The sequence below is a fragment of the Halichoeres trimaculatus genome, unplaced genomic scaffold (assembly GCF_033239565.1).
Source record: "Halichoeres trimaculatus isolate MK-OKI-2021-1 unplaced genomic scaffold, fHalTri1.1 fHalTri1_scaffold_2, whole genome shotgun sequence".
Taxonomy (NCBI): domain Eukaryota; kingdom Metazoa; phylum Chordata; class Actinopteri; order Labriformes; family Labridae; genus Halichoeres; species Halichoeres trimaculatus.
Genome location: NW_027437180.1, coordinates 10,469,609 through 10,495,772, shown reverse-complemented (window position 1 = coordinate 10,495,772; position 26,164 = coordinate 10,469,609). Strand labels below are relative to the sequence as shown.

General features: G+C 40.7%; 1 protein-coding gene across 1 annotated transcript in view; it reads left to right on the top strand.

Annotated features, from left to right (window-relative positions):
- Window positions 1-24,406, top strand: part of LOC141802780 (alpha-2-macroglobulin-like protein 1) — a 31,708-nt gene extending 7,302 nt beyond the window's left edge. The window contains exons 12-35 of the mRNA XM_074686510.1: window positions 25-192; window positions 4,613-4,858; window positions 5,116-5,179; window positions 6,767-6,912; window positions 7,008-7,157; window positions 7,306-7,455; window positions 7,546-7,639; window positions 9,602-9,752; window positions 10,008-10,233; window positions 12,970-13,096; window positions 13,199-13,320; window positions 14,079-14,130; window positions 14,259-14,342; window positions 15,564-15,740; window positions 16,002-16,077; window positions 17,280-17,436; window positions 18,175-18,249; window positions 19,863-20,025; window positions 20,316-20,503; window positions 22,223-22,435; window positions 22,745-22,869; window positions 23,968-24,058; window positions 24,138-24,206; window positions 24,293-24,406. Of these exons, the coding sequence (XP_074542611.1) occupies window positions 25-192; window positions 4,613-4,858; window positions 5,116-5,179; window positions 6,767-6,912; window positions 7,008-7,157; window positions 7,306-7,455; window positions 7,546-7,639; window positions 9,602-9,752; window positions 10,008-10,233; window positions 12,970-13,096; window positions 13,199-13,320; window positions 14,079-14,130; window positions 14,259-14,342; window positions 15,564-15,740; window positions 16,002-16,077; window positions 17,280-17,436; window positions 18,175-18,249; window positions 19,863-20,025; window positions 20,316-20,503; window positions 22,223-22,435; window positions 22,745-22,869; window positions 23,968-24,058; window positions 24,138-24,206; window positions 24,293-24,406 (3,228 nt within the window). The remainder of the gene's footprint in view (window positions 1-24; window positions 193-4,612; window positions 4,859-5,115; window positions 5,180-6,766; window positions 6,913-7,007; window positions 7,158-7,305; window positions 7,456-7,545; window positions 7,640-9,601; window positions 9,753-10,007; window positions 10,234-12,969; window positions 13,097-13,198; window positions 13,321-14,078; window positions 14,131-14,258; window positions 14,343-15,563; window positions 15,741-16,001; window positions 16,078-17,279; window positions 17,437-18,174; window positions 18,250-19,862; window positions 20,026-20,315; window positions 20,504-22,222; window positions 22,436-22,744; window positions 22,870-23,967; window positions 24,059-24,137; window positions 24,207-24,292) is intronic.
- The last annotated feature ends 1,758 nt before the right edge of the window (window positions 24,407-26,164 follow it).

Here is a 26,164-nt window from a genome sequence, read left to right as displayed (position 1 = left end):
CCTCAAACTCTGTGCTGTTCTCAGATAAAAGCAGTTCGTCGTGACGACACACCCATTGCTAACATGACGGTGCACTTGTTGGAGGGAGAGACGTGGGCAATTCGTCAGCTGCAGGTTCTCACAACTAACGATGAGGGCATTGCCACTTTCAATATTAGTACAGCAGGGTTCAATGGAGACATCCATCTCAAGGTAAGTGCAGTGTGCAAGTTTGTACAATTATAACTGTAAGATGGCATCAACTCTGAAAATGATTTCTTATAAAAGGGGCTGTGAGGAGTTTTTTAGTGAACTTGAAAAAGTCTTCCTTCTAGATTGTAATCCACAATTTAAAATGGGATTATCAGTGCCAATATCGCAAGTTAAAGGTTATTTAGAATTGCTACTTACGAGCTTCCCAAGCAGAAGCGGATTGATTTGCAGGACGTCTGGGTCTCTATGATAACACCACACCGACTAACAAAGTCTAGCAGTGAGAAGAGATATCTGCTAAAAACGATTTCTGTGATTAATTTTGCAGTCATGGTGGACACTGGAGCCTAGAGAGGTAGAGCCCAAGCTAAAAGCAAACACAGGAGCTAAGCTGTTATTGCTAATGTCCTTTCCAACCCACAGTCAGCAGTTATTCTGCAGTGGTCTGTTCAAACTTGAGTCTATCAATAAAATGAAGAGTGAGGTTACATTAGCTCTGATTGGTAGATGACTGGCAGGACATAACCAGGATTTACCAATGTCACACATTATAGACACGTCTTAGAGCACTGGGCTGCCAATAGCGCTTCATATAGCCGGCTGCTACAATGTGTGCTTAATGTAACATGTCAAACCGTAGCGCTACATATCAGTGTGTTGTGTCCTGGGAAAAGTTATCTTGAACAAAGAAAATTTGTTTTTCAATTTACTTCCAAGAGAAACAGATGCCTGGCTTAAAGTCATTAATGACAGTGTGCGGAGACTCCGGGCCAGAGGGTGGCGAGGCAGTCCAATTAAAACAGATCCTCCTCACACCATCTTTAAGACCAAAAGCCTCTGCAAAGTGTGCTCACACTAGATAAACCTGTTACTTAATAAAACACTTGCGCAGTGTACCGTGAATCGGTGTCAAATAATGACTAATTAATTATTAAGTAAGTAATACTTAAGTAAGTATAACTTTCAAAAGACATCTACACTTACAATATGTGAGTTAAAATATAAGTCGGGGCACCACCCAGTTATGGAGAAAACAGGGAAACGCTAGAAAGGTTTACTGTAAGAATTTGTGATTTAATAATTCATAAAATTATTAATTACCAAGTCTTACAAAAGTTTTGAGGCCGAGGGGTGAGAGCTGAAGCGGCGACAGCCATGGCTGGGTCCCGCTGCAGATGTCTGTGGATGTCCGTTGAGGGGTGATGGAGAGGCTGGAGGCCTGCTGCAGGTCATCTGAGGATCACAGAGGTGATGTCCGATGAGTTGAGTCCGTAGAGTCGATTCTAACAGTGGCAGTAGCGGCTGGAACAGCAGCGACGATGCCGGCATCGGGTTGAAATTTTGGCAGAGTTTCAAAGTTGACTCACGCAGGGAAAGCAGTGAGCAGCGCTCGTCTCCTGACGTCAGCGCATGAGGGGGAATCCCGTCGATCAGCTGGGTGTCTCAGGGAGAGACCCAGGCACAGATAGATGACTGGATGCAGTTGGGCTGAGGTGACTTGCATCTCAGCCTGTAGAGTCTGGAGCCAGTAATGAGTTTGGAGCTAGAAGATGCGGTGTCAGATGAAGACGTGTGAAGGTTAAGGAGAAAGATCCTTCTGGATGAAGGAAGGAGGAAGAGCCTTCGTGTAAAAGGATGAAGGGAGAGAGCCTTCATGTAGAAGGAGGAAGGAAGAGAGCCACTGTTCTTGTCCTGGAGTGGAGTTTTACTCAGCTTTTCCCGCCGAGTCAGTGAGATCACTTTAGGCTGACGCCCCTCAATGTCTCATCTTTCTGCACGTGGATCAGATTGTCCCAGAGATCACTAACTAATTATAACTTTAAACTGTAAAGAGATTCCCACATGTAATAGTCAAAATCACATTTCTTATGATTCAAGCTTCACATCAAGACTAAACATGATAGGTTTTCCTCTTTATGAACCCAATAAAATAAAAATCAAGATGTTACAATGGAAAGACAGCAGTTTTCACGCACACATTATCAATGATTGTCATTACACAGTACATGTTCGCAAAGGTGAAGATGTACATGTAAGTCTTAGTGTAAAAACATCATTTTTGTGCTGTTCTCAACTGTGTGAATCAAAGAGGTGTTAAAGTTTAAGACCAGGTCAGAGCTGCGAAACCAGGTCCCAGCCTGACTTATGTTACAGCAGTTACAAGAAAAAGTATGTGAACTCTTTGAACTAAGTTAGATTTCTGTGTTGATTGGCCATAAAATGTGCTCTTAGAACAGTTAGGATTAAGAATTGTTGATGTGCATAAAGCTGGTTTATAAAAAGTACCTGAGAAGGCAGTGATGCCTGTCAGTTCACAGTAAGACAAGCTGTTTGCTACTCTCCTTCCAAGTCCTGTTCAGATGACTGCAAGAGTAGATCGCAGTGTTCAGTGGGATGAAAGAAGAACCATAAAGAGATCTGTGGCACATGCTAACATATCTGAATCTACAATACGTATAACACAAGTTCATGGAGTTCACGGGAGGACACCACAGAGGATGCCACTGCTGTCAAAAATAAACCCCCCCCCAAAAAAAAAACATTGCTGCAAGTTTGAAGTTTGCAAAAGAACACCTGGTCGTTCCACGGCACTACTGGCAAAATATTCTGCAGATAGTTGAAACCCAATTTGAGTTGATATAAAGGATCCAACAACACTATGTATGGAGATTAAAAAAAGGCACAGGTAGCTGGACAGATTGGAAAAATGAATTCCCAAGTTTATCAAGATGTTTAGCAGAAGAACTGATAGCCACTTGTCCACCAACTGAAGCTCAACAAAGGATGGGTGATCCAGACAAGAGCACCCATCTGCAGGGACAGAGCGTCGCCATATCGTCAACACATAGCGGAAAAGACAAACCGGAAGTTGTTTTTTTTGTCACTCACTGAAATGATAAATTCAACCTGAGGTATCCTGCATCACGTAGACAATTGTTTTTACCGAGGTGAAGACAGTTTCATTTTTAATTTTCGCCTTTGTTCTGTAAAAGTTGTGAGAGGATGACCAGGACACATTAAAGATGATTTCTTTGTCATAAGTAATAAAAAAAAAAAGCAACTGAAATTCCAAGTTGAAAAAACATAACATGACATGTATTATGCACGTTTCAAATGAAATGGTAATTCATGGAAGAAACAAAACAGAAAACAAAAATTTAAACCAAAAATACAACAAAAAATGGTTAAGAAACACAACCTGGGGTATAGCGCTAGTCTGACTTCCGTTAACCATAAACGGGAAAATAAAAACACATTTTGTTATGGAACCCCGAATAAAATCTCGACATTCAGTTTAATGAGAGCACCGTAGCGCCAAAATAGTCAAAAAGAACACGAAGAATATTTTAACTTTTCTTTTTCTTGTGTTGTTATGTGTATATTTTTGTGCATCTTTGTTGGATGATTGCTGTATCTTAGCCCCTGGCTGCAACTCTGTGTTTATCGTTAATGGTACTTTGGTAATACTAAAGAAAGGAAAAAAAAAAAAAAAAAAAAACACTCCAAAAACAAAAGAATCTTCAGTACTGTGGGGTACTTATATCGAAAAAAAAAAAAAAAAAAAAAAAAAAAAAAACACTAAGAAGACCAACTTCCGGTTTGCCTTTTTCCTCTATGTGTTGACGATATGGCGACGCTCAGTCCCTGCAGATGGGTGCCTCTCGATCCAGCAGGACAATGACCCAAAGCACCAAAATAAATCAACAACAGAGTTCAGTGTCAACCAAAGAAAACAGAGTCCTGATCTCACCCTGATTGAAATTTTGTGACATGGTCCCAAAACAGAGACTCACACTAGACATCCTGAGAATCCTGCTGAACTAAAACAGTTTCTTTTTTTTTAAGGAAGAATGGTCCAGAATTAATCCTGACTGTTCTGCAGGTCTGATCTACAACTTCAGGAAACATCTGGTTGAGGGTTTTGCAGCCAAAGGAGAGTTGGCCTGTAAAATCCAAATATTTATATACTTTTTCCCACCCTGCACTGTGAATGCTGACATGGTGTCTTCAACAAGATCATAACAACAAATGATTGTTTGTGTGGTATCAGTTTGTTGTTGATGTTGTGACTTAGATGAAGATCAAAACATTTTTTGACCCATTTATGCAGAAACCCAGCTCATTTCAAAGGGCCACATACTTTTTCTTACGACTGTATTTCACAATAATTGAGGCTCTTGTTTCCTTCTGTTGTAGTTATTTCTTGATGTATTTTCTTCTTTGTCTAGTGTTCACATGAAGTCATTGCGTGCTTGCTCCTCATAGTTGATTTGCTCTGATCAAACAAATGACCAGGCCCTCTTAATGGATTCTACCAATCATACAATCTCACTTCATAAAAACTCAAACGTCTTTTTAAAACGTAATTCTAGTACGACAGACATAAACCAACATCTGCATTTGTTACTTCCTAATCTAGGCAAGCAGCAAATCCCAGTTTCGGCTCTTACAGTTTCGGCTGACACAGCACCTGACTCCGATTTATCAAACTGGGCAGCACACAGTGTCGTTGGTCAAACCTGTTACTCCAGATGCTGAAACACTCAGCACCCTGGAGGTGCAGAAGAAGGACAAACAACTTGCCTGCGATACAGAGGAAGACATCCACATCAAGTATTTTGTAGTCGGGGAATCTTTTGTAGGCACTGCAGACCTCATGTATCTGGTGAGTAAGTTATTCTTGATGCAATGTATTTCAAACAAATAATAATAATAATAATAATAATAATAATAATAATAATAATAATAATAATAATAATAATAATAATAATAATAATAATAATATAAACCTATAGATAAGTTAATTAATAAAAATAAATAATAATGCTGGACTTGTTTCTCTTCTCGTCTCTCTTCTTCTGATGGAGATATTGAGGTGTCACAGTGGTTTATTTTATTCTCTTTGTCTTTTCAACTCTGCAGGTCTTATCTAGAGGAGCCATTGTGATGCAAGGATTCAAACAGATTGAAGTCCAGAATATACCTGGTAAGAAGATACAGGCTTTAGTTATGGATTCAGGAATCCAACTAAATGGGAAGGATCAAATATAAATTCTCTTCTGAGTGAACTGAGGTTTTTCACTAAGCCAACATCATGAACTTTTGTTTAAAGCAATTAAAGACAAATCCAACAGTCTTTGTACTTTGACTGACAAGAAAAGGTCAAATAAGTATCAGCAGGAACAAAAAAATACAAAAAACAAAACAAAACAGAACAAAAACACTGTTTTAATTGGAGGTTGTGTATACAGAAAACCTGATCAAAATTCCGAGACCAGTTGGACATTTTCACAAATACACATTTTGCACAGTTTCATCTTAAGAAAAAGAAGTTCTAAACAGATTTTTAAATGTGAAAAGAAGAAATAGTAGTGACATGAAAGCAATTTAATTTGAAAAAGGCTGCTCATTATCAATTAAAATTTAGGACTACAGCCACTAAAAACCAAAATCTTAGGTTGTTGATCTGCTCAAGCAAGGCCCCAGGCAACACACCATCTGTGCTAAGGTTGGACGCACAAAGACAGACATTTCTTTAAAGATTCTGAGGGTTATGGGACAAAAAAGTCAAGTGGTAGACCCCAAAAATTTCATTGGCGCTGAGTTGGAGGATCTGCTTGGGTGTCCTCGACCCAAATAAAGGCCGATCTTGGAGTCGACTGCAGCCCAATAACCATCAGACAACATCTGAGAGAGAAGAGCTTCAAGAACAGAAAACTTCTTCAAAGGCCTCGTCTCCTTCAACGCCACACAATTGTCCCTGAGAGAAGCAAACATGGGACATTGAAAGGTGAAAGAAAGTTTGATTCTCTGAGAAAAAATTTAACCCTGATGGTCCAGATGGCTTCCAGCACTACTGGCACGATATGGCCCCATCGTGATCTGGGTCTTTTTCCTTCAATGGACCAATGGAGCTTCAGGTTGGTCAGGGCGTCAAACGGCGGCTGGCTCTGTGGAGATGTTGCAGGGGGCCTCCTTCAAGACTGAGGCCCTGGTCTGTGTGGGAATGACTGGGTTTTTCAACAGGACAACACTGCAGGTCACAATGGGCGCCTGACAAAGGACTTCTTCCAGAGGAATCAGCTCACTCTTTGGACCATCCTGATGTTCCCCTGATCTAAATCACTCTGACAACATTTGTGGATGGATGGAGAGGGACGTTTACAGAAATAGACATCAGGTCCAGACAGAGGATGATCCCCCACAAAGACATCTTCAAAACTTTGAGCAACGTTCACACTAGCCATAGCCAGATCCTGATTGCTGAGTCCATTTTTCAAACTTTTGTTTCTATTTTAGGTTTTTTTTTTAGCTGTGGTCTGAAACTTTTGATTTGCTGACGAACAGACTATTTTTTTAGTTTAATTGTTGTTAGCTAGAAAATTCTTTTTTTTTTTTTTTTAGCTCTTTATTTAATTGTGTCCCTCACATTCTTTTTGCATTATGAAGCTCTACTTAGAACCTTATTAAGACCCAACAGTTTAAAATGTATATTTGTGCTATTTTTTAGCTGGTCTTCAAATTGTGATTAGGTTTTATTATAAATGATGTATATGATGGTTTTCTGTTTCAGTGACTGAGGGCCAGGTGTCCTTTAAGCTGAGAGTATCTCCAGAGATCGCCCCAGAAGTCCAGGTGGTGGCTTACGCCGTCCTCCCCAGTGAGACGGTGATAGCACACAGTGCTGACTTCACAACTGAGAAATGCTTCAGTAACAAGGTCAGTGTGTCAGTGGACAACAGTCTCAAACAACACAAGAGTAGAGGTGCAATACACAGTCGTATCATACTGAAGTTGATTTGTTTTTGCGTCAGGTGTCCCTGGAGTTTTCTCCATCCTCAGCTGTCCCAGGTGAGGAAAACACCCTGCAGGTGACCGCCAATCCTCACTCTCTGTGTGGTCTGAGCGCTGTTGACCAGAGCGTCCTCATCAAGGAGTCGGGGAAAACTCTGAATGAAGAAAAGGTCAGCGCTGGGATCAACTTCAGATGCTTTTTAACCGTATTTGACATCCAGGGTGCTTGCTTGAGTCCCAGTTTGACCATGACGTCACACAGACAAACAGACAGTAACTTTTCTTTCATCACAGCTGTTACTGTTTCTGTCTTTTCAGATATTCAATCTTTTGCCTGTGAGAAAAATGACTTCAATCCCAGATGCAGTTGAAGACCCTGAAGAGTGTCCTCATTGGAGATGGAGAAGATCTATCCGGCATCACCGGCATAGACACCTGGGCAGAGATGAAGCTTCTAAAATTTTTCGAGTAAATTTTATTTAGGTTTTTTAAATGTATGTGCTCTGTTTAAAAAAAAAAGATGAACTAATCTTTTTTTGTTCTTTTTGGATTATCTAGAATTTAGGGCTGAAGATGGCAACCAATTTGGTTATTCCTTCATCTCTTTGTGAAATCATCATGTATAGAGGCCCGGTATACAGCAGTATAAATGGTATTTAGCTTTTCTTAAATTCATCATTTTTACAACACTCTTAGCTTTTAATCAGCTGAATATTGTTTTTTAAATATTATTTTGGCTTTTGGTCTTCACTAGATAGGACAGACAGAGAGATAGGAAATGTGGGAGTAGAGTGAGTCACAAAATTTATGTCATGAATGGAGAGCCTGCTCGCACTCCATTGTCATGTAGGGGTCTATGTAATGAGGGGGCTTGATCTGATTATTTTGATACCAATCGATCCAATTCTTCTCAATTACCTCATGAATACAATGTGAGTACTAGCTCTAGGCCTGTCACGATAACAAATTTTGCTAGACAGTAATTTTCCTAAAAAAAAAAACAATACTATTGTCAATATTATTTTGATTTTTTTTTTCCATTTTCATTGATGTAATGGGATAATAAAGTGAATCATATCAAAAGCAAGAAAACTTTAATCTATTAAGTATTTAACTGTTATTAAAAGGTCAGGATCTTTTAAATAAAACAAATTAAACAAAAACTATAATCAATTTAGCAAACAAGAAAGAGAAAAAAATACAATGAAAATGAAAATAATGAATACTAATCAAAAACAATAAAACATAGACCCTGTCTCTAAAGAAAAAACAAAACTCCAAAAAAAAATAAAAATAAAAAAAATAAAAATCTAGCCTAAATAAAAGGGAGTTCATACAGTTCCTGAATTTTTCGTAACATGTACTTTTTCCCAGTCAATCCGTACCGTCTGTCAAACATTTTTAACATTTCTGGCTTTCAACCGTATTGAAGGGCTGCATTTCTTTGGCAATGTATCTGTCTTTGAGCGTCCACCATTTGGCGCTTTTATTTCTATTTACTTTGCAGACCAAAAGCCTCAGTAAGAGCGGATTGTCAAAGAACAAGGCTCCGCTGCCTTCTTCTTCTTTGTCGCCACTATTTTCAAACAAATGCGACATATCAGCTCGTTGGTGTTCATGAGGTCACACTTTGTTCATTCTGATAAAAAACAAAATACTCCCACACTGGGACTGTGGCAGGCGGCTTAAGAACTGTATCTTTCGTGCCATCACTCATATTAGCGTGTGTTTCCTCCTTATGTCTAGTTCACACAGGACGCGCCGCGGGCATGGCGCTTGGCTGTTCACACATGAAGCGTTTTCTGCTGCGCTCTGACGTGCTGATCAGTCATCGACTCAGCTCGGCAGTGATCGGACGTGTCCGTCTGCGCGCTTGCAGCGTGCGCGGCTCACAGAAAAAATAGAAAGAAGCGGAGAGGAGGCGCTCCAGAGCACAAGCTGTGTGAACAGTTGCATCGGTTAACCCCGGCGCCGATCCGAAACTGCTGTGCGCGGCGCGTCCTGTGTGAACACTGCTTTACCCGTCAGGTACGCTCGCTTCAGCTCTCTCCGTGTGTACGTGCGAGGAGCTCAAACTGCACCCCGAAGATCGCGTTTTTGACAGATGCTCACTCCGCTATAAATCCGCTAAATCAACTACAGAATCTATGCACCCCGATGTTAGGAAAGATAGACGTAGTGAGCCATCTTCTCATTCAGCCTCTTTGGTTGAAAGAGAGGAGGAAAACAAACATGCATGCATGTGTCAGTTTATCGAGGCTGGCAAACGTACCGAGGACGTTTTTATTTATCGTTCAGTTAATTGATTTATTGATTATCATGACAGGCCTAACTAGCTCCATCTGTTTTATTCATTGTGACTGAGAGTAAAGTATCCCTCCTTCATTCCTCATCTTGCACCAGCCTCAGTCTTTTTTATAGAAGCTGTTAATGAGTGAATGAAAGCATCTTTTATCAGATGTTATAATCTGTTATATTTCTATTATTAAATAGTAGAAAGCAAAAAAAAAGTTCACTGCAGATTAATCAGACAGTACATTCCTGATATAAGCTGTTGATTTTGTTGATTCTTTGTTATAGTCTGATTTTTTTTTTAAATTGTGGTTTTTGACAGAATTTGACAGTCCAGTGACATTTCATAGAAAGAAAGTGTGTCCAGGTGCAACGGTTATGTCTACATATGAGGTGGTAGAGGCTCCACCCAGGGTAGAGACGGTCCGCAGTTTTTTCCCTGAGACTTGGATATGGGACCTGGTGGAAGTTGGGTAAGCGTCTGTCATGTCAAAGGTTTTTCCCCTTTAGCACATGATTGTGTGTTTGATCTTTTTTTTTGTAAAATGTTTTTGCTGTACTTTGAAAGCGCACTCTTCATAAGGCACTTACATTTTTCAACTGTGTGAACTGGTTAGGTTGATAATTCAGTGCAGCAATCATATTTTTAAACACATCTGTGTGTCTGGAGGGTTTGCCTATCTCACCAGAGAGATTTTTTTTTTGTGTGTGTGTTTCTGCTTATTTAGAGCCTCCGGGAATCAAAACGTGCCCTACACCGTCCCTGACACCATCACGACCTGGGAGACGGAGGCTTTCTGTTTGTCCTCTCAAGGTTTTGGTTTGGCTCCTCGTAAAGAGCTCACTGTCTTCCAGCCCTTCTTCCTGGAGCTAAGTCTCCCGTACTCCATCATCCGAGGGGAGAACTTTGAGCTGAAGGCCACCGTCTTCAACTACCTGAGCAACTGCATCATGGTAAAGAATGTCGCTTTCAACTGGTACACACAAAAGAGAGCACATCAGCCGGTACTGGCTTCACTTCACTGGCTGCCTGTGACTTATTGGGCTCTAATTTCGTAGACCAGGCACAGGCACAGGCGCACCTGCCCTGCGCCGGCCTTCGCCGTGCCCACAAGGCGTGCCCGGCGCACTTTCCAAGTTTCCTGCAGTGCCAAGAGAGGCGCATTACAGGCACACATGAGCGCAGAGCTGCGCGTCCACGCCTCCCTCCGCGCAAATGGCAGAGAGGGAGGAGAAAAGCCATGAGTGGGTTTAACACAGCCGAGCGCTGTTTTCACCAATCAAATGAGCGCCTCTCCTCGCCTTTAAATGCCCTGCGACTGAGGCGCAGTGTCTGATTGGTCTGAGTGATCTCCAGCGCCGCAGAGAGAGTGTTGGTAGCGGAGACGGTCAGAGCCGCTGTGCCTGCAGCAGGTCAATGGACAGCGGGGCGCATCGGAGGACACGAAGCGCGTCACCATGTGGGCCAGCTCCCGGGACAGATTTAATCTGTTCCTTAGTCATTATCTGGAGTGAAAAATTAAGAGGCAGTTACACAGCTGGTTTATCCATTCAGAATACTTTTGATCCACCTGCACTCCTGGTTTGTCATCGCCAAGCAGAGCCTTTGGTGATATACTGTATACTCTCCCAGTGTCTCCACCTCATCCTCCTTACAACAATGTACTCCATCTTTTTAGATCACGTTAAAAATAAAGACTGAAACAGAGGAATATGGGAAATCACAGGTAAATCCTGAGTGACATACATTTATTTTGTCTGTTTTTTTCTTCGTCTTTTCTCTCCCTCTTTTCTTTGACTTAAATGAAATGAGAGAACCAGCTATACTCAGTATCAGATGTTAAGGCTGTTTATTGTTTAATTGTAAGATGTGCATCAAACTTCCAGCTGCCGTCAGGCTAACTTTCCATTATGACAAACGGCTTTAATCTGACATCAGATGTGTAGGGACAGTTAATATAGATATAAATGTATATGCTGGTTCAGACAGTTACATTAAATAGTGATTGCTGTGATTGTTTATAGCATTAAAATGTGCCTGACACTCTGGAAACCTGCCTCTGAGGCTTTGTTGACATGTGCGCACATGTGTGCCTGTCACCAAATTACAGCTGCGTGGGGTGCGCTCCGCCTTGCGCCGAGGATAGACTAGGTTGGAGCTGGCAAGCTTTCACAGACTTTTTTGGCACAAAATTGTCACTGCGCCAACATGAATCTGCTGACACCTCCCCCTGGTGCGCCGTCAACTCCCCCTGGCGCGCCGTCACACCCATCTCTGTGCAGATGGTCTACCAAATTGTCAAATTGGCAGCGCACGGCGGTGCGCTGCACGAAATTAGCACTGCGCAGGCTGCGCCAGGCTTGCGCCCTCTGCGCTGCGCCATGAAATTAGAGCCCTTAGAGTTGATTTTAAAAATCTTATGCTTGTTTTAAATGTTTAAATGGTCTTTGCCCGCCTTACCTTTCTGAGCTTCTTCACCCTTACTCACCCTCTCAGTCCCTCAAGTTGGGACCAGGAAGGGGTCCAGGAAGAAGCTCAGAGGGGACTGGGCCTTCTCTAATGTTGTCCCCCGATTGTGGAACAGTCTTCTCCTGCACATTAGAGAGGCCCTCTTTGCTGTCCGTTTTTAAAAATCGTCCTAAACCCATTTTTATTCTTTGGCACTTCACTCCGACAAGACTAAGTTTCTTTGCTTGGTCTCATTCCCTTTAATTGGTTTTTATTTGTTTTCAGTTGTTTTTACTGTGTTTCCTTTTCTGATCTGTTTTTATCCTTTTAAGTTAATCTACCTGTACAGCACTTTGTTTACAGCTGTGGTTGTTTTTAAAAGTGCTTTATGAACAAAGTTTGCATGGCAAGGCATGGCATGGCATGGCATTGCATGGCATGGCAGGTCGTAACCATGTATTCAAAGATAATAAAGGTTCATTATTAAATAAACAATTACACCTGGTGGAGCAGTGGTTTGATGTCATGACTCCTCAATTATAAGGTATGCTGCTTGTGCAAAGCCAGAGGGTCCAGGCCTCACATCGATCAAAGTCAGGCTGAGTTTGACCACAGCTACCAGTAGCTAGCAGTATGACAAGTTGTTCTAGAAAGTTAGCTACACAGCTGCATAAATTCTGCACATTGTGGACTAAGCTGAACCTTTTGCTTAAACTTCTGCTCTTCATTTAAAGTTTGTATTGCATTGTTGTGTTATTATTGAAATATTTTGTAGTTAAGAGAACCTTTCATGGAAGCAGTCAGAAGTATAGTACTCCACCAGCAGTGTTTCTGCAAAGCTAGCTGCAGCAGGCAAATTGAAAATAGTATAATTTTGATGACAAAAACTTTACTCTGAAATGATTTTTGGTCATCTTTTATAACAACTTTGTTGTGCAACATATGTCCGAAAAAGCCTGATAGGTAGTCCTCTAACTCTGTTTTTTTTTTTTTTTTTTTTTTTTAAGCCAGAGTAAAACAGGACTCCTACTTTTATGCCTCCACTCAGAGATGCCACAACAGTGGGTAGAGCAGAAAACAGGGGGATGTGCTGGCAGTGGCGTGCAAAACTGCCTGCCTCATGGGGTGCACAGCCTGAACCACTAGGCCATACTGGCACCTCACTTCTTCAACCTCTTTTTATATCAGTTACTAGTTTGCATTTTGAATATCATTTAAAACACATTTGTCTCTCTGAACAGATCACTGTGACTCCAACCCCCTCCTTAGAGTTTACCCTCACCCCTCTCTCTGGTGACCAGTATACATCCTGTTTGTGTGGCAATGAACGCAAGACCCTCAGCTGGATCATGGAACCCTCAGCCTTAGGTGAGGATCAGGGTTTGTCCTCATCTGTACCTTGACTTACACAGTAGAAGATTGAATACCAATACTGTGTCTTTACAACTTATGCTGTTTGCTCTTCTTTAGGGGTTGTAAATGTGACTATGACTGCTGAGGCGGTGGCGTCCCACACTTCCTGCAACAATGAGATTGTAAACGTCCCAGAGAGAGGTCGTGTAGATGTGGTCACAAAGTCCCTCATAATAAAGGTTGGTATCTTTCAAACTATATATTGCATCACAGGAGGATGACATGACAGGTCCCCCAAAGTGATGCTGAAACATGTGCAAAGTCCTCTGTTGACTGGCTGCAGTTTGAACACACCTTAACAAAGATAATTTGAAGCATGTTTGAGATGTTTATTGGAGTAAATGTATGTGTGATGACGCTATTCTCATGACCAATTCATATGAGTTCAGACTGGGGTAGTGTTTTTAAACGGTAGTACTATGTATTTCCATAGGGTGGTGCAATGACAGTGTCAGAGATTGGGTTTACAAATGTGTTAGGAGGTGGACCTTGATCATGTATATTCAATTTAAAGCAGATGGGACCTCATTTTGTGGAGTTACAATTATTTCTTGGTTCATGGTGAGATATCAGAGTTTAATGGGGCGCCAGCGAAACACAGAAATCCTTTTTGGAGCTGACTTGATAAAAAAAAACCTAGGACAAGTTTGTTCTCATACTTACCATGTGAATTAGGCGATTGCTATTCCAGATCAAAATGACCAACTTCTTGTTGGGTTTCGGATGTTGGTGCAAGAAGCTTTTTTTCTAGGTCTTAGCATGGTATATATGCTTACCTATTTTCATGGCTGTACATTGAACTATATTGAGGGGCTTTATGTTTTGAATTTAAAAATTGAAGGGAGTGCTTAGAAAAATTTTGGGGGAAGCTTCATGGGACCAACAAATTATCAACATTTCAATGGCACTCAAGTGGGATTATTTTCTCTCCTCTCAGGCTGAAGGAACAGAGGTAACAAAGACCCATAACTGGCTGCTCTGTCCTAAAGGTCAGTGTGGTTGATGTAGAAGTCACCATCAACATTTCATCCATATCACATCAATGTTCATTTAACCTCTTTGTTTCAGTAACAGACTCTGCTTTGATTCCTCTGAATGATCGGTTATCTCTTCACAGATGAGGCTTTGAAGGAGGAAATAGACATACAGCTTCCTGACAATGTGATTGATGGATCTGCCCTTACTCTTGTCTCAGTCCTGGGTAAACTGATGGTTTTGTTTTAAGTGACCAAATGTTGTTTCCAACACCTTAGGATATGACTGATTCAGACAGTGGAAAATCTGAACAAATAATTTTTTTTACTAAAATTAAAAGAAAATAATGTGTTCCTTTTTTTAAATACCTATTTTTTTCTGGGAAAAAAAAGTAAGTTTTTCTCACTTAAGACCTTTTTGTATTACTTTTGACTTGTCTTGTACAGCATTGTACAGAGGATAAGAGCCACTTAAATAATAAAAATGATATGTTAAATTTTTAATTCTTATTTTTTTTTTAGAAAAAAAAGTAAAAGTAGCAAGTTTTTTCTCAGAATTTTGACTTTTTTCTTTCTCTTGACTTGTCTTGTACAGCAATGTACAAAGGAGGATAAGAGCCACTAAAAAAAGCCATGTAATATATTTCAGTCAGACAACTCACGTTTGAATTGTTTATTTAGCAGCAAATATATTTTATGTTTGGCGTCCAGGCTCCGGCCTCATCACCCCTCACAATAAATTTACATGGTGACATTGAGGAGTGATGAGCAAAACATAGAGAACATAATCCCCCCCGGAGCCTGCAGGTGGTTGCTGGGGTGGTGGTGGTGGGGGCAAAGAAACATGCAGCATTACAATCGCAGGGCAGCCAAGGCATTGACAGGCAGAGAGGGATGAGAGACTCCCGGTTTAAATAGACCGCCCAATTGAGAGAGTGTGATTGCAAGATGGTTATGACGTGTGAGACACGTGGTATGTGTATAGCAGTGCTGCTCGAGTTGACTGCCTGAACTAGCTCGCGGGCTCGCCCCATTAATGTATTTAAAAGTTATTCCTCTGAGAAAAAAGTAACAATTCTGACTTTTTTCATAGAAATTAGATTTTTTCCTTCCTTTGACAGCATTGCAAAAATAAGGATAAGTGCCACAGGGAAAAAAATTGAATATGTCAAATTTTTTTTTTTACTGTTTTTTATGAGAACAAAAGTAAGATTTCCGACTTGTTCCTTAGAATTTTGATTATTTTCTTAAAATTCTGACTTTGATTTGAGAATTCTGATTTTTTTTCTCAGTGGCCCTAATCCTCTTCTGTAGCATCATAATGTCTCTTACACATGTTGCTAAATGGATCTGTATAGGCACGACTGCAACAAGTGAAGATTTTGCAGCTGAGGAAGCACCATCAGTGTTTCTCACACATGCTCTACATAAGAAATGTATCTGTGCAGGTGACATCCTGGGCCGAGCTCTGAAGAACCTGGACGGGCTGCTACAGATGCCTTATGGGTGTGGAGAGCAGAACATGGTGCTCTTGGCCCCCAACATCTACATCCTCCAATACCTGAAAAACACCCAGCAGCTGACCCCAAAAATCATGGATAAGGCGGCCAAATTCCTGACCAGTGGTGTGTATGAGTACTTTTATACTGGGGGAAAAAAAGCGAGGATAACGCTTTGATATTAGAGATTAGCTATCAATTGACTTTATTCAAACTTATCAATTACTTTGGTTACTTTTGAACTTGTTTATTCACCTTCTCGGCTCCTATACAACCTTGTGAAGCATGAATAATGAACACTGAAGTATGGCCTCAGTAAGACAATCTGCTTCAGTTTGGAAGACGTGAATCTGACAGTTGTAACAAGTACTTATTCTAATTACACAGGCTACCAGAGACAGCTCAACTACAAACACTCTGATGGTGCTTACAGCGCTTTTGGAAAAGGATCAGGAAACACCTGGTGAGAACATGTCTGAGTCTCATTCACGTTTATGTTGCTTATGTGTGGCACCCCAACAAGGATTCAATTTGCAGATGGGACGGAGTCATTTTGGTGCATGAACTTTGCAGGCTTGACTATATGAACTTCACTTTGTGCTACCTAAGGTGTGCAGATTAGTCCACTTATGTTATATCTGATTAAATGAATTCAGGGAGAATGTCCAGTATTCCTTTATATTGGTAATGGTGTCGCCAACTTTGCAGCTTTGTTGTTATATTTTACAATTTTTCAGACCCCTTCAGTGACTCTTTTACAAAACAGGGACTCTTTGTGGAGTTTGGAGACCCTCTGTCACTCAGCTGTCTGTCCCTCTTAGCTAGAGCCAGAGCAGGCCAATGAATCTTGCACGTGTGCATCTCTTTTGGGTCACTTTTGCCAGTCCCAAGCTCAGATAAAGTGTTATTTGACAAAAAAAAAAGGAAAAAAAGGAAACTCATGGAAAGGTAAATGGCTCTTGTGTTAGTGGTTGCTCTCCACCCCTGCTCCCATAATCTGGTGCACACAGGAGCTCCATTTATCAATAAAGCTGTCCATCATGTTGCCTTCCAAAGCATCAAATCACAGATTAAAGCGAAACTTCTCCAAAAAATAAACTCACAGCACAAATTGGCACAATTCATATCAATGAACTTCAGGGGACGTTTACATGACACCGGTTTTAGGGGGAAACGCAAACATTTTGTTGCGTTTTAGCCTCGCGTTTACACGGAAACAGCGTTTTAGCTGACCTACAATGCAAACTTTTGAAAATGGCCTCCATAGTGTGAATTTTTTTTAAAACGCTTTCATCACCATTGCCATGTAAACAGTGAGCCGGCATTTTTCACCAGATGATCAACTCAACTCTACTTCGGTGGAGATCTCCCAAAGGTGGCGTCTGGACAAGACAGTTATAGCACCACCCACAGGCCTGGCATGCTTATTATAGCACTTTCAGTCCCTCAGCGTTTCCATTTAAGCACAGATTTTTTCACTGCCAAAGGTTGTAGTGTAAACAAGGTCTCAGAGACTAAACTTATGTAGTGTGTTTTGTTTTAAAGTTTGACCCATGTCCTGTCTGTTAACATGGAAGAGCCCAGCTCCATGACTGAAACCACAGCCAATCAGAACCAGCTTTTTACTTAGACTGTTTCATATATTTATGGGATTCTTGTCTTCAGGCTTACAGCTTTTGTGGTGAGATCCTTTGCCAAAGCACAGTCCTTTGTCTTCATCGACCCAAAAAAGATCCAAGAATCAAAGTCCTGGCTGGAAAGCAAGCAACAGCAAAACGGCTGTTTCCAAAAATTGGGAGAACTTTTCAACAACAGAATGAAGGTAAGCAGAAACAGTGCAGGTATAAATACTACATGACCTAAAATGACTGGGTTGGTTATTTTTCAGTCACAAAAAAGACGACTCCTACAGGATATGTTTCTTTTTATTTAAAGATTTTCATTTTTCATTATGCAACAGGATTTTGTGATTAGCAGACAAAGGGTCAGGAAAATGTTTTCTTGAGATTTAAGATTGATGTACTTTGTAAAGGGGTCTTGGAGAGCCAAAATCTCAGTCAACCAGACGTAAAATGCTAATGCATCATCAGTAGGGCTGAGTACTTTAGTTCTTACATGGCACTGATGGAATTGAGTAATGAGTATCAATATATGCTTGGTGCCAAGTTTTGATACTCAAAGGGTTAATCATGTGATCAAGAGCTGATAATGCCACTAGTGATCGGCTGTAATGTTACATGTGGTTGCAGCATGCAGGACAATGTTGGCAACAGTGACTTTGTTGCCATATTTAGCGACTTTTTAGACCACTCAATCAACTTTTAAAAAAAAAAATGATCAGCGACAAATCTAGTGACTTTTCTGGAGTTTGGAGACTGACATGAAAGCATCACTTATTGATGCTCATTGAGAAGCAGCAGGCCCTGAGCCTCTCCTCTATCCAAAACACAAATACAGGCCACACACACCTTTCACTCATGGCTACATAAACAAAGGGTTTTAGTCAGCCTGTTGAAGGTCTGCTAATGATGTGTACTTGTTCAAAACTTTCTCTCTGCAGGGCGGTGTGTCCGATGAAGTCACTCTCACTGCATACATCATCGCTGGCTTCTTGGAGATGAACTCGTCTGTTAGTGTGAGTACATTATTAGAGACGGCTCAGTCTTTGTATATTTTTTTCCCTGTTTGAAAGAGTGACTTCTGAATCCAAACAAATCAAACTAGAGCTTTCATACAAGTTTTTTTTTTTTTTTAAGTTATCATGATTAATTGCATGACCATCAGTCGTTAACTCAAGGTAAATCTTTTATTAATCACTACTTTCTAAACAACAATGTTGAAAATGTAACCTTCAGGGGCAGTTTTCAAGTCTTGGTATTCCAAAAACATTCTACAAACATGGCATGACAAACCCAAGCTCATCTGGCAAGACCTGATGGGTATAAACTATAAACAGTTTAATTTTACATCATTCAAAGATCATTCGTTGGATCCTTCCCTGGTAGAGTAATTAATCTCACACAGTTTGAGTGCATTATGCATAGTTTGTATCACAGCTGTGAGCCCAGCTAACAGGTGGTATTTGCAGCATACTGGAAACTTCATTCACATCAACAGTAGCTCCAGATAACTTCAGACTTCTTACTGGCACCATCTTGCAGGGCTTTGAAGCTGAACTTTCTGACTGCTTCTTTATCCGTTTCTGCTTAATGAAGTTTGATGCTAGCAGCATTAGCAGTTAGCAGGCTAGCATACAAGGGTCCCCATAGGCAAGAGGATGAAGATTTTCACACAGCAGTCTAATCTGAGAGCTGAACATCAGAATCAGAAGACAAGTTTGTAGGAGTCAACAGCTTTAAGCTTTAAGTGGTGTCAGTTTCAGTCAGTGCAAAGAGAAGACTTTGAGCTGCAGCTTTGACAGGTCAGACTGCAGACAGAAAGACATTCAACACTAAGACAGAGTCAGGAGAAAAATAAGAGGTTTGACCATCAAACACAGTCAATGGACTACTGAAAACAGGAAGATGGAGCTATGGACCGATGAATCAAAGCTGAAAATCTTTGCTCCATCACGCAGGATTTCTGTACGCGGTACATAGAGTACATTAAGGAAAAGATAGTTCCTCAGTGTGTGACGTCACATATAGAGGAGAAGAAAGCATGATGGTCCCTACTGTTTTGCTGGATCCAGGGTCTATGAAATGGACTCCCCCCCATTCTGCATGCAGTACCCTCTGGAATGAGCCTTGTTGATCAGGGTTTCATCCTACAGCGAGATAATGAGCCAAAACATCAGTCCGAGCTCTGACAGAACCACTTTGAGATTAAAGAAGATCATAGTCAGCTTGAAAACATGGAGGGCCCTGCCAGCACAGTCTCAGTCTGGACACTGAAACCCTGTGGAGCTGGTCTGGGATGAACTTGTCAGAAGAGTAAAAGCAAAGAAAGCAACAAATGACCAACATTTAGAGGAACTTCTGCTGGAACAGAGCTGACATTTGATTCCTGATGTACAAAGAATGCTAGGACTGTACCCAAGGGTGGCTGGTTCACAACTCCATGATTTATTTTGTTACTTCAAATGCTAATTTGATCTATACTCAAATTCAGATCACAATGATAAATTAAACTGCATCATTTGCAATAATGAAATAAAATGGGAAAATGGGTACTTTAAAACTGTATAGTGCAAATGAAATTATATATCATTTATTTTAATGATTGCTTCATGATCGTTTCTGATATTAGAGTCCTGTTGTGAGCAACGGCCTGACCTGCCTCAGGGAATCTTTGGGTGACCTCAGCAACACCTACGCCACAGCTCTGATGGCCTATGTCTTCACCCTGGCAGGAGACATGGAGACGCGAGGCCGGCTCCTGGGGCACCTTGATACAGTGGCAACTCGCACAGGTGGGTCATCTGTTTACAGCTCTTTAAAAACGAATCTTTTATGGCCTATAGAGGCAAACAAGCTCATTAGGAAGTGAAACACATGTTTCTCTATCATTACTTTTAATGTCTGAAAGCAGTGGGAGGGTGTAGGTGTCAGATGTCTGATGTCAGGAGTCAGAAAGCAGCACTTTTGCATGCACTGGACAAAACGAGCTCAGACCATAATTTACAGGAGCTCCAAATAATCCCCTTTTCTCTGTGAATGTAGCTCAGCCTGTGCACATCTTTCTGTTTGTGGTTGTTTTTAGGAAGTTACATCCACTGGTCTCAGACATCGACAGACACCTCCAGCTCTCTGTCAGTGGAGATCAGCTCTTATGTGCTGCTGGCTGTGCTCAGCGCCCCTACTTCTGCTGAACAACTGGCATACTCCACCAGCATCGCCAAATGGCTGACCACCCAACAGAATCATCGAGGAGGTTTCTCCTCCACACAGGTACCCCTCAAACAAAGCTGACAAAGTCTGGGGCGATACCCTTCAAAAGAGAGTTCTTTGACAAGTCTGTTGCTTGAGATTCTCTTTTAAAAATAAGTGTGTCGCTTGTGCGCAATTGTGCAGGGGTAGACTGGAGTTTTATGATTATTAGTACTACAAGACAAACCAACTGGTGTGATCTCAAATGAATATCTTGTGCTATTATTCAGCTAACTCACTGAATTTTCACTGTGCTGCTTTCACAAACTCAGACCTGGCATGGGATTTGAGCGTACCCTTGGCCAATGTTCAGATTGATAGATGTTGGTTTGTGCATGGCTATAAAGGTACTACAGTGCCCAGTGGGTGTCAGAGGATTTGCAAAAGCCGCAACATGAATGCAGGGGCAACAATAATGCAAAAGCTACAACACAGTGGAACTACAGCCACAACAGAAGTTAAAAGAGGTAAGTTATCGCAACCAACACAGAGAAGTTGCAAAAGATGATTTTGTTTGGTCTCACCTTGTTATATCTATCATAGTAATTATACTTCTTTACCAGAAAAAAAAGTCATTTAATATTTAGCTTTATGAATCAATAACGTTAGCATTATATTTGTCATAGCTGAAGGTAAAAAAAAAAAAAAAAAGAAAAAAAAAAGCAAACAATCATTTACTTACTCTCACAACTTTTCTCTTGACTTCCATTGTGGCCGCACTTCCATTGTGTTGTGGTGTCTGCACTCGTGTTGTAGCCTTTGCATTTATGTTTTAACGTTTGCAAATTGTCTGACTCCTATGGCCACCCAAACGAACACCCACTTTTAGTTCATGAGCACATTCCATAAATGAGGACCTAAAGCTGGAATCAATCATGGAATCTTTTTTGTTGTTCTTGGTTTGATTTGTTCAAAATGATGCAACTGACCCAACCAGCTATTGATGGTATGTGTCTGTTGTAAAGCGGTGTTATGATGAGGTTTACTGTGTTTAATAAGCATGTTTTCCTGCCAGGCTCTGACTTGTTGATAGTGTTGCCAACAGAAGTGATTTTGGAGGCTGTGAGACATTTCCACTGAGAATTCTTCTGTTCTGAAAAACATGATGTTGTGTTTTGTGTTTCGTACATTCTATGGTTTGAACTTTTGGCACTATGAGCTCTTAGTAAGCATTCGGAAATAGAGACAAAATCAACACAGAGCACAGAAGGGATCTGTCATTCATATCTGAATGTGTGTGTTAGCTAATTAAAGCACAAAAAGCTTGTTTGTTTAAAACAGAGCAAACAAAAGACGCAGGAGACTTTCAACATAGACATTAAAAGACAGAGATATTAAAAGGCTCAATTCCCACCTGATTGATTCAGACAGACAATAATTATGAAATAATGAGTGTTCCCTTTTGTAATGGTCGATGAAATCCAGGAACTGTATTTCTCATAATGATGTTATGCCTTTTAAGTGAAATTGATCAAAACATACAGAAGTCTTAACATATTTTATAGTGAGAAAGCAATACAACAAAGATGTGGAACTGTAGGTGAAGCAATTAAACATTTTTTTTTTCTGAAAAGTGTACTTTGTTAATCAGGTTTTCATGGATTTAATATTAAATGTGGGATTTGATAAACGGGGTCAGGTTGTGTTTCTTTCAAGCATCCTTTCATTGTTTTTCCAGCTTCTCTCATCAGTAAAATATCGCCCCTCCTGTATAATGTTATTTCTGTCTGCATGTTTTAGGACACTGTGGTGGCTCTTCAGGCTCTGGCTCTCTACTCTACTCGTGTTTTCAGTCCAGAAGGTTCTAGCACAGTGATGGTCAAGTCTTCTAGTGGTCAGCTGATGTTTGACATCAACCAGGACAACAGGCTGCTCTACCAGGAGGAGCTGCTGAAGGACGGGACAGGAAAGTATGAGGTGGAGGTGAAAGGAACTTCATGTGCTTCAGTTCAGGTCAGTGAACATGTTCTTTGTGTCCCTGGGGCTCGTAAGTTGAATTTCAAGAGCACCTTTTGTTCTTTGACATTTTTCATGTGATCTTTTTAAAAACATAAAAACACAAACTTTTCACACTTTGATCCACTGGCAAAATGTTGAAATTCAGTTCAATTTCATCCCACTGGGGTAGACTTTGAGTGTTTAAAAATGTACTGTTATGTCTACAGGATTTGGTCCAGAGGGGTGATCATGGTGGTTTTGCCCCCTTTGCATGTGATTGTCCATTACAAATTCTTACATCATGGTTATTAACCTGTTATCCAGATTTCTCTTCACTACAACATCCCAACACCAACCGATGGCACCACACTCAGAGTGGAGGTCCAACCAGAAGCCGACTGTAAAGTCACTTCTAACAGACAGAGGCTTACTCTGAAGACCAGGACAGAGTGAGTTTAACTCAACTCTGCCTCTAGTCTCATATCTGTATCCTTACTACTTTGCTAATCTGATGCATCTCCACTGCATTTGTCAACAGTGCTGGAAATTACGGTGTTATACCCATTTTCCGTTACAGCTGACTAAAACCAAACGTCTTCTCACCAAACTCCCCCTAGTGGCTGGCTGCAGCATTGGTCAAAAAATCCATCTCTCCAGTCATTCCAGATGAGCTGTGGTCAAATTTGAAAAAACTAATACACCTCGTAAATATGTTTCTCACGTCTGATTACTGTGGTGGTGGTTTGAAGATACCATTTGGCTGCCTTTATTCTGGTCTTCTTATATTTGAAGAGTTTTGTTTTCATTAATTATAGGAGGTTAAAAATGAGGTTTTACATCACGTTTATATTGATGATTGACAGCTGTCGTTGTGTGTATTTTTATCAGGGATTGTAAAATATGTTGGGAGAGCCATGGAAGTGATTAAACTCTCGAAAGAAAAAAAAAATCTTATTTTTGTCACTCAGATTCTCCCAGAATCGCTCACAGTGTCTATTGCGCAGACTCTGGCTGCACAATGGCTGCACCCGAGACAGGGGTATTTTGGCTTCAAAACCGTACAATAGTACATGTACTCTATGATTGTTACACACTGATGTGTAACTTTCAAACTATCATGGCTCATCTGTTTTCTGGAGGAGTGGGACAGTGTGTCCTGCACTGGAGTCAGTCAGTCAGTAGGGGGAGCTCTAAATGTTTTGGCCTCTCTTCTCTAAGCTGTCATGTCGTCCATTACTCAACACTTTTTTTACTCAGCACTAATTGAATATCTCTTCTCCAATCAGATTGCTCGGTCTTGACTAACACTTGTAGATAGGCACTCTCAAAGTAACAGTCTGTGATGTTTGGGTAAAGGAGCAGACAGCATTACTGTCATGTTGGCACCCCAACAAAAGGGTATCAAAAAGTGGGGCGGTACGGGTCACTAATTTGAGCACTTTTCCCAGTTTTAGTCAAAAGAAACACCACAAAATGTGTCCCGTACTGAGACGATCTGAACTGAACCACTTGGGCTTTAGTGACTCATTTATGACCTTCTGTTTCAGATACTTTGGTGAGGAGATGAAGACAAACATGGTGATCCTGGATATTAAAATGCTCTCTGGATTTGTCCCAGACCCCGAGTCTTTAAAGAAGGTAAGTTGTTTCAAAGTTATTGATCTGTTATGTCTTCAGGAAGGTGATGATAATTCACCTGGCTGTGGTCTTTTTACAGCTCAAAGGGGCCCTGCTGGTGGATCGTGTTGAAGAGAAGAATGACCATGTTGTGGTGTATCTAAATGAGGTGAGAGAAATCACAGCGAGGGAAAAAGAAGGGGGACAGATGTCCAGACTTGTTACAGATCATGTCATCTGTTTGTCTTCCACCAGTTGCCCAAAGACACACCCATCAATCATGAGCTGGAGCTCATACAGGAGCTGCCAGTGCAGAACCTGAAGCCAGCTGTGGTGCACGTCTACGACTACTATCAGCCAAGTAAATAAGATACTCTGACTTACACACACTGTGAAGCTCCATATCTGGTATAAGTTTCTAACATTCAAACTGATTATTTATCAATGAGAAATTCTGTAACCAGTGCATCTCCACAAAGGTGAGAGCTCTTGGGGCAGCCATACTGGAAATGCTAACAGTTCATCGCCACAATCAGAGACAGAGAAAGAGAAAGCTAAATACAGATGGAAATTTTTGCTACATGCCCTCTGTTCTCAGGGAATCTGACTGTTCTTGAAAGAAAACTTCACAGTTTTATTGGTTTAATTCCTCTTCAAAGTCTGATCTCTCCTCTTTTTTTTTTTTTCCTCTCAGATGACCAGGCTGAAACTCAGTATATCTTCCCCTGTGCAGGTAACCTTCTTTGAGAGGGCAAATGACCCCGCATTGATCCTTAAATCACCTTCCTGATTATATTACATCAATGAGAATACAATTTACAACATCATGCAAGTTATTTATTCAGGTTTTGGTGACCTTACCCTTTTTTTAAATGTCTGTGGGTTCATGCCAATACAAGCTATTCACTGGACTTAAACTTTTTGAATTGTAGTAAAAAATGCTGAAACTGACCTGTTCTCAAGCTTTTAACTCATAGTGTATTACATATTACAGTATGGTGGACATATTCCAACACTTTCCCTAAAAGTCATTCAGAATTCACTCTTACCAAAGACATAAAAAAAGACCTTGGTTAAAAAAAGAAAAAAAAAATCATGAAGTGGCTCATTTATCTTTTTCCTCTTCATTTGCAGCTGGACCACCGCTGTTGTTTTGATGGACTCAGGATGATCCTAAATAAAACTAAATCTTCTCAAAGTTTCAGTGAGTTGTTTTTTTCCTCCTTGTGTTTATTTGTCATACTACCCAGAACTACTTTTTCTTTTACTTGTAATGGTGAACTCATCTCACTCTTTCAGCAAAATAAGTTCAGGTTCAGGTTAGAAGAAAAACAATTATTACTAGATTGTTTTCTATTAAGCTAAAGACATTTTTAAAGTCCCTGTGGGGAGTTTGTAAGTGACCTTGAAAGAGTCTACTTTCTAGATATATGCATGATGTAATCCACACTTTAGTGCGGGATTATTAGCGCCAATGTTACAGGTTGAAGGTTATTTTAAAATGCTATCGCTTAGCTTCCAGTTCGGGTCTAGCATGACCGGAGTGATTCACAGCACAACAAAGTCTCTATGACACCACCACATCAGCCGACGAAGTTGAGTAGCGTGAAGAGAAATCTGTGTTTTTCTCTACTGAAAAGATTTCTGAGATTAATTTTGTAGTGATGGTGGACACTGGAGCCTAATTGTCAGACAGAAAAAGGACAGAAGAGCAGAAGAAAGATTGACAGTAGAGAGATAGAGCACGAGCTAAAGGCTAAAACAGGAGCTAAGCTGTTTGTGCTAATGTTGATTCCAACCCACAGTTATTCTGCCGTGGTCCATTCAAACTTGAGAGTCTATTAAAGAAATAAAGAGGGAGGTTACATTAGCTCTGTTTGGTAGATGACTGGCAGGACATGACCAGGTCCCACTGACATTACCACCAATTCTTACACAAAGCCTGAGTGCTGCGCTATGCTATTCTTAGAAACCACTCTAGTCAATCATTGCACTCACACAGCACATGCTGCGATCTCCCAGCGCCGTGATCACCAACGACTGAGTGCAGCTGTTTCGCTGCAAGTCTATTCAATCTCTTCAGTACAGATCAAACCAAACAGGAAATCAAACGCAAAAAAGATCAGA